Here is an 8457-nt window from a genome sequence, read left to right as displayed (position 1 = left end):
CCTTTTGTGCATACATACTCTTGTGTTGTATGTCCGAATATTGTATGCACTGTCAGTCGTGTACAAGTGACACTTACACGACAACCTAACCGATATACCTATTACCCTCACATATCGTGTCACCGCTGTAAGCGGTATCAAACTGTCCGCTAAACGAGAGATTGCATTATGACAAAGAATCTCAAAATGAGTCGCTACTTTTAGAAAGACATACCGTGGTCACATTAGAGCGTGAATTCTGGTATATCATATTTACTGGTTTACTTGGATGTTGGCGTCACTTTTCGGACTCGAGTAACGTGTTCATACGTATGTACTTGTCTATTTTAAGCCTACATCAAGCGAATGTACCTCTATATCAGTGTATGTACTTGTTTATTGATTTAGTGCCTTGCACCTTTTATTTATTTAGTGACTTGCAATTCTTATTTATTTAGTGACATGCAACTCTGCCTCGAGTGCTTTCTGACACGAAACAATACATGCATAGTCTGGTTATTCAGTTCATATCTGTTCATCTACGAGATGCGATTTTAACTGAGTCTCTTGTGTTCCAGTAGCGACTACATCATATCCTTTCATACACTAGGGGTAGTTCGGACTTTAGTCTCAGTGCAGCCAGATCTGTACTTGCGTATCTACTAGGTTGAAGTTCGTATACCCAATTGCGACATGACACTGAAAATATCCTGCAAAACAAATCTGTATCCTACTACATTACAATTGCTTCCAGCAGAGTTATCAGCAAATGTCCTGGACATCTTATGTCTATACTCCAGCGAAAAATTGAAAAATAATTTTGCATCGAATTCTCCTCGGTAGGCATCTAGAGCTCGCCTACATCAGGCTCAACGAAGGTCTCCGGTGGAGGGTGCCGTGCAAAGAAGTGAGCATGGTAAAGCATGAAGATACCTGGAGAATGGAAGAAAAATGTTAACTTAGTACGTTAATTTACAGGCATGAACATATTCATAGCTATATTAGCTATACCCACATGGACTGGGTGCCTGTCATTCTGCATAATTTTGAACAACAATATACGTCAAATATTATTATGCTTCTCAAAGAATGGATCTTCTCGAAGGATGGGTATGGTGTCGAGTGCAATCAATTCTGAGAGTCATACATCAAGACAAGTGTGTAGTATGGCACACATAAACACATTCGGCGGTATACCTAGATACAAGTTTGACGCGACAGATCGTATGTGCAAGTTTGCAACAAAGTTATACTCATGTACAGGTATAGCTCTGAAACTTACCACTTGCAGCCAGGTATATAGCGGTGGCACCTGCCACAGCCGCAATGGTATTGGTTGTCTTTGAGTTGTTGGGCACCTCGGTCTCTTTCGGTTGGAAGTTAGTATATATGAAGTAGAGAGCCCTATTCTTGAAGTCTCCATTGCTGTGTGGTTCGCAGACAGTGCAAGTTTGTGCTTGAGTATGACATAAAATGAAATAAACAAGGCAACGGATTAGCCACTTATGTATTGCTTAGATTGAGGCTTGTATATATAGCAAAATTTAAATCATTCATACACTGATAATACATAGCAATTAGTTGCAATCGTACAGTATATACTCACACGGACGTTGATCACATTCTTTAGGTATACCTGGCAATAGTGCCCTCATTCAACTTCCAAACGGTTCTCTCCACAAAGTCGTTGAGCTCGTTGGCAATTTCTGGCTTACTCGTGCCGTTGAACGTGTAGCTGACAGACGCACCACCTCGCACCAGAATAGGCATATCGCACTCTATCTGCGAGTTCACCACCGTGCAATCTTCGGGTATCTGAATCATGTCCATCCACAGAGATGGCCAATTAGACGTCTCTAGCGTCACGTTGGCGGCCGCGGAAGGGCCTTGGTTTTCTGTTGTGTGGAATGGCGGATGGGAAAGAGTCGAATAGGTGTTAAGTTGACCGTATTCGCAGGTTCCCAAGTATAGTTAATTGAAAGTAGTAGTAGATCATAGTCAAGGTGATGCATCAGAGGCAATTTTTTGATCATACACTATAGTGTGTGTCGAATGGTGGCTTGTACGATGAGTTCGTTGAAAGTCACTCGTTCTATCAGTCTACCAGACACACGCACAGGTGAGACGCCGTAATTGGGTTAGTAGTTTGTTGCATAGAGCTCCGAAATATCTTCATTTGTTTCGACACAACCCCTACACTTTAAAGTACCACACAACCATTAAGAGTATTCATTTGTTTTTGATCTGTGAATTTTCAATAAAGTAGTATAAATGCACGGTTCATTCCGTGGGCGGGGGGTTTATGCCAGTACTAACACTCATTGTTCATATTCATATACATGTGTGCAATCTATGGACGTATTGCGTCGTGCCTGCCAAAGTAACTGAGCAGCAATCGACTTACGGCATAGGATGGTCATGGTGAAGGGCTGGTTGGGCAGCAGAGTCTTTGGATTGATCTGCGCTGACACCTTTAGATCCACAACGGGCTCGGAAATTTGACCTGGAGGGATAAGCGTTTGTACACTTGAGTACACCAGTATAGGGGTTGTTTGATACTTGTAGCATCGGGAAGGTTTCCTACCGTATTTATTGTACCAGTTATAGGAGCGACCAAAACGCTAGATGCCGAAGGCGAGGTGCTATCTCCACCCCTCCTCGATTCAAGATAACACACTAGCAACCATACAAAACAACACACTAGAAACATGCAAATAGAAGTTTGAATTCTTCGCAAAGGTGCGTACGTCGATGATGATTTCCACGTACCGTCAATGCTCGCGCCATCATTTATTGGAATTCGATCGTTATCGCTTTGCACACGCCAGTAGACCTCAAACGTATCGTTCACAGCCGGATCCACGAAATAATCAAAGGTGAATCTGCGATCGCAGAAGTGAAGTACATTGCATGTGAGCTGTGATACTAGAACGCGATATTGCAGTCCAATGGTCGTACTCTCGGCTCGCTCAGGGAGATGCACGACGATCTCATAGACAGATACATCAACAAATGAAGCAGCACCTGGTTGGGAATGAAACGGCGAAATACATACTAGCACGGAATGATGTAAAAAATTATGCTAGTACTTACGAGTTCTCCAGGAAGCGGTCGGTTTGATCAATAGACCTGTAGTCACACGTCCACGTGGTGTTTGTAGTGACCGCACCAGTAGCACATTTTCGTTTCGTATTAGAGCGCAATCGCATGTTGTCGTCCCACTCGAGAGTTGCAACCAGCCCGGTGGTGGCCTGGGAGAAAGAACGCGATGGGGTTGAGTTGCATTGATGGACGCCAGATGGAGAGTACACCTTATGTGTGACTGTTCATGAGGTAGTAATGGTCCTTAGCAACAAAAGTTGTGGTAATGAATAAAGTTCCTGAACGAGCACGGGAGACGACGAGAACAACTCTACGACTGTACCGCTCGAAGTATTGGGCACAACAGGAACACATACGATCTCAAATCAAAGCTTGTATTGTGATGCAGTACCTGTAATCATGTCTAGAACATCCAGCCAATGAACGAAGGCTTAGGTATGTTCCGTGATACTGGAACACGGTGACATGTGGTTATTGTCTTACACATGTGAGCCCAGATGCGAGACAGAGGCCAGACCCAACACTCTCAGCTTGTGCGTTAAGTCACATATATGTAAACATGCGCATACTAGATATGATTACGCTGTCACAGGCCTCAGTGCCAATGCATCCGTACACGCATAGCGTACATATACATATATATATATACACGCACACACACACACACACACACACACACTACAACAACACACACACACCACACCACACACACACACACACACACACACACACACACACAACACACACACACACACACACACACACACACACACACACACACACACACACACACACACACACACACACACACACACACACACACACACGCATATATATATATATATAGCCGAAACAAAGCACACGCACGTGTACATACCAACGAACCAATATCACGAATGGTGGCCTGCATCTGCACAGTCTGATCTAGTGCGAACATGTGCACACCCGTGTCTGGGTCTACGACACTGTAGTCAGGGATGAGTGTCACCTCCACATTCGCAAATGAAGTGGTGGCAAAGTTCCACGTCACACTCTTCGCACGTGTGAGGCGGTCGGCGGGGGTGTCGGGCTCATTCATGGACAGAACTCCTGCAATCATCATCAAAACAATAGATTAACAATCGTCGTCAGAACATCAAACTAATACCCACAGATAGAGATGCAAAAGCAACAACCATCAGAACATCACATCAATACCCACAGATGAAATTACTAATAGAACAACAGACAACTACCCAGAGGTAAGTAGAGATACGCAAAAGCAGAAGTCCAACAGCAGCACAGCTGTCTGCCGGCATGTGGTAAAATACAACGCACACGTTCAGGCCAACGAGCTCTCCACATCTTGAAACATATACATCACTTCTTATAAGGACCTCACTCCAAGCCCTCACAAGGATGGTAGACCATTCACGCACTCATAAAGGCACTCATAAGGGGCACTCACACGGGTGATACTCGAACATACTAGCAGTGGCCACTAGTCCAACAGCCGCAACATCAGTCTCTGCATTGGCGTTCTTAGCCGTGGCTGGGATACGTACGCGTGTACTCGACCCAGCTGGCTGTGTGCCTATACACGTCAGCATAGGAATGAGGTTGTCACTATTGGTATCGTTGGACATGAACGTCTCGCACACGGGGTTGACGGTGTATCCGGAAAAGGCAAGCTCGTCGTATTGAAGCTCCAGCTGTGTGTGTGCGTGCGTTGTGTACGTGCGTACGTGTGTGTGTGCGTGCGTGTGTGAGTGTGTGTATGTGTGCGTGTTATGGAGAGATGGGGTGGGGTAAGTCTCAGTGAGAAGTTTTATTTGCTGTTGGGGGTGTAAATGCATACAGAATATAAAAAGTATTGATAAAATGATAAAAATAATGGCAAGAGTACGATAAGAGTACGATAAAATATAAAAGCAATGATAAAAGTAATATGAAACCTCCATGACACATGCCTACATACATTGGCTGGGAATGCCCACGTGATGTTGAGGTCAGTGGCGTCTGTGGACGGGTGGCGGTTGGTTGTTGCGAGAATGAAGGTTGCCTTGGATCCAAGGGGAATGTCCGTGATGCCATTGGCACTGAGGCTGATATCCACGCCGTAGTAGATGCCGAAACTGGCGAACGATGTGGTGCCTCCCTGTGGCGAAGTCAATGTCGGTAGAGCTCGATCGGTTACGGATCACGTATGGTGATTCAAATTTGGCACGTGAACAGATACCTTTCAGATACATCAAGCTCTGATAAGAAGTCCTGATATCAAGACACGATAACTGTATCATCTCACAAACTTCATAGACACCCTCCAACAAATAAATAATTTGGTCTTAAGTAGTGAGTAATGTTTCCCTTACCTCTGGTGTGGCCTGTGCTGTGGTGGTGGCTACTTTGCTGGTGATGACGTTGGCATGCTTCAGCACTGTGGGCAATCGCCAGTACGCAAAATCGGATGGATCGTTGGCCTTCATTGGGCCTGTGGTACAGTGCACAATGCTCTCACTGCAGTCAAGGGTACGCGCATTGGATCGCGTGGGGATGTTAGCGGTTGGTTCGACTGGCAGTTACTTTGTATGGTAATGCGAGTCATCTCGCGAGGCCTCTTGGGATGAAAACAGTGGTCCTATACATACCCGTGCGAGATAACTCTAAAGGCAAAGCAGTGCACTACAATCTACACACATTCACTTATAATTTTATAGAGCAGTGCACTATCAGTCCCCACAGCAAACGACGTACACCCAGTTAAAGTTAGATAAGTTTCAACACTTCTGACAGCAACCTACGTACAGCACTGGACGCAGTTGCCTGCATACCTCTGCTGCACACAGCCCGCGGGAAGTGTGTCTCCCCATGACTCGTTGTCTGTGTCAATGGCAATGTTTGTGTAGAAGTCTGTCGCCTTGTGCGAAGGTCCGGTGTTGATCAGCAGCAGTGTACGGTACAGTGCAAGGTTTGCGTGGGGGTAGATCATCGAGTTGTCTGGCATGCTTCGCGGAGTGGTTTTCTCCTCAATTCTGCGGTAACATCGAGGTTTATTGACAAGTTACATATAAGAAGTATAAACATATGTCGTCCAGGTCAAATGTAAAAAGTATATGTATGTGCTATCAAGGATCAGTTGGGTACACTCCGTTCATACTGTGTGGGTTAACAAGTAGCTCTCTTGGTGCACGATGCGTTTGTACAGTATTTGAGCACACCGAGTGTACGATGTGAAAGTAAAATGAGTTTGTCTCGATTAATCGTCCTGGCTACAAACCAACACCACCAGTGCTTGTTAAGTAGTAGCTACGTACGCGTTTCTATTCAGCTCAAGTCTCTGCATATGCTTACTTGAACGTTTGCTGGAAGTTCGACTGGACACACAGCGGGAATTCTATTTCCTGTTCTACAGGTAGAATGGCGCCTGGTTTCTGAGACGTTGAGGTGCCCACGCGAATGATAAACCGCACAAACTCTGCGATATGAAGCAACGAAGGTATGCGGTTAGAAAGACCTGCAGTAAGGACCATATTCGCATTTAGAAAGAACACAATCACCGTCGAGGAAGAATTGATTTGAAGAAGGACGTGTTTAATTTTCGAGAAAGTACTCGTACGAAAAATCATCAAAGATTAGGGGGTAAATGTCTCGTCAGGTACACGCCAAACCACACCACATACCATCCATAATCCCCGATGCGGCGGCATCTACCTTTCCATTGAGCGAGACAATGGCCTTATCCTTTGAGTTCCCAGATACAAATCCACCCGAAGGTACAGCACACACCCAGTTGAGTTGCTTGCCATCGGCGTCTGTGCAAAAACTGCCCGAGAAGGCACCGTCTGCCTTCTGCAGTGTGATTTGCGGCGCTCCATTGGGCAACGTATAGGGCGAACTAGCCTCCAACTGCAGTGGGATGTGCGACAATTGACGGATTTAGAGATGTTCAGAGCTTATAGTGCACATACCGGGGTTGCTTTGATGCTGCTTTGTTATTGGTTATTGATCAAGTTTTATGGTTAAGTTTAGGGTCAATAGACCAGACAATGAGTTTGTGGCAACATTGTCTGGCAATGAATATGTGGCAAACGTTAGGAAGTTCAAAAGATCAGAAACATATCTATTTGTGCGCTTTTGGGGTCTATATTTGGTGGAGCACATTTAGTACAGCCCGGAAACGATGAGTGAGTACCAAATGTGTATTCAGAAGTAAATCTTTAGAAATGGGTATGTTTCCAAGAATATGCCATGGGGACAAGGATACGGAACTACATGGCAAAAGATTGCAATACTGGCAAATTGCAGACACTCTGTCGACATCATTAAGTGACTTGTTTGTTTGCGACTTTACACCGTTTCAAAGCTCTTGTGTTGATCGCATTGCAGCTCCAGCGTACAAAGCGTGATTGAGCACATAGTCGAGTCTCATGTGCAGTTTTAAGGACAACAAAACCTAATCTACACTGACACACCTCAAGGTACACAACGGTCTTCGAACTCGAGTACTGGGCCGTGTTCAGTACCTCCATACTCGCAACGAACTTGTTACCGGCGTATATGCCACCCACACAGCCCGCAGGGGTGTCCAACGACTGACTGGACAGGCCCACACTCGACTGTGCCTTACCACGCGTCAAAGAGTTGGTGGTCACGGGCAGTGACGCTGTGGTAAGCGTAGACACAGTGTTCAGGCTCATGCGAAAGCGGAAGCTGTCCAGGCTGGTGGCAACGGGGATGATAAACTTCAAGTGACGGCCCTCAAAGGGCGCCATTGCAGTGCCTGTGTTGACAATGGGTATCTGGATCACACACCTGTACAGCAACCGTCAGGGTGGAGTATTGATGGTCAGGGCGTAGTAACAGTAATGATAGGCGGACTCAGATAGCAAGGTGCAGGTGTCTTCGATCACTCGGGTAGGTATCAGGTGGTTTCTCAGCTCTACAACTTTAGATTTAGAATGAATCAGTTGACAGTGGTACTTTATCGCAAGTCGGTTTCAATCACAGCGTTTAATTCTTAGCAGACCCTTTAAATCCACGCGTAGTATGAGTATAGGGGTGCTCCTTGTCACAAGAGAATGCCGCGTAGTAGAAATGCGCGTGCAGCGGTGTGGAGGCTAAAATAACGGTGCGAAGAAACATATCGAGCTTTGTCAGATACGAGCCTACTACAGTAAGCAACATATACCTATCTGCAGCCAAGATAGTTGCAGGAAGTGGCGTTGGAGGATCTACTTACTTTGTGACTCCAGCACCCGATGCAGTGCAGGAGTAATCCTTAACGCTTGGTGTGGCTACGCAACCCGCACTGCAGTCTTCATCGCCAGAGTAGTAGATATCTGTGTTTATATTGAAATAAATATCTGTGAGTAATTTACAGTTACCACCTTTGCGTAT

The 8457-nt window shown here is 45.5% G+C and overlaps 1 protein-coding gene across 1 annotated transcript; it reads right to left on the bottom strand.

Moving 5' to 3' along the window:
• Nucleotides 1-534: 534 nt before the first annotated feature.
• Nucleotides 535-7832, bottom strand: SARC_06319 (hypothetical protein; the record flags this gene model as incomplete). Its single annotated transcript, XM_014299786.1, has 14 exons — nt 535-912; nt 1262-1404; nt 1616-1874; nt 2384-2482; nt 2749-2861; nt 3073-3230; nt 3959-4170; nt 4550-4772; nt 5039-5218; nt 5433-5577; nt 5892-6092; nt 6412-6535; nt 6741-6966; nt 7533-7832. The coding sequence occupies 14 exons, from the start codon at nt 7830-7832 to the stop codon at nt 827-829; spliced, it is 2469 nt and encodes an 822-aa protein (XP_014155261.1). The 3' UTR covers nt 535-826.
• Nucleotides 7833-8457: the final 625 nt, after the last annotated feature.

This window comes from Sphaeroforma arctica (genome assembly GCF_001186125.1).
Source record: "Sphaeroforma arctica JP610 unplaced genomic scaffold supercont1.445, whole genome shotgun sequence".
In the NCBI taxonomy this organism is placed as follows: Eukaryota; class Ichthyosporea; order Ichthyophonida; genus Sphaeroforma; species Sphaeroforma arctica.
This window is presented reverse-complemented; position numbering and strand designations above follow the sequence as displayed.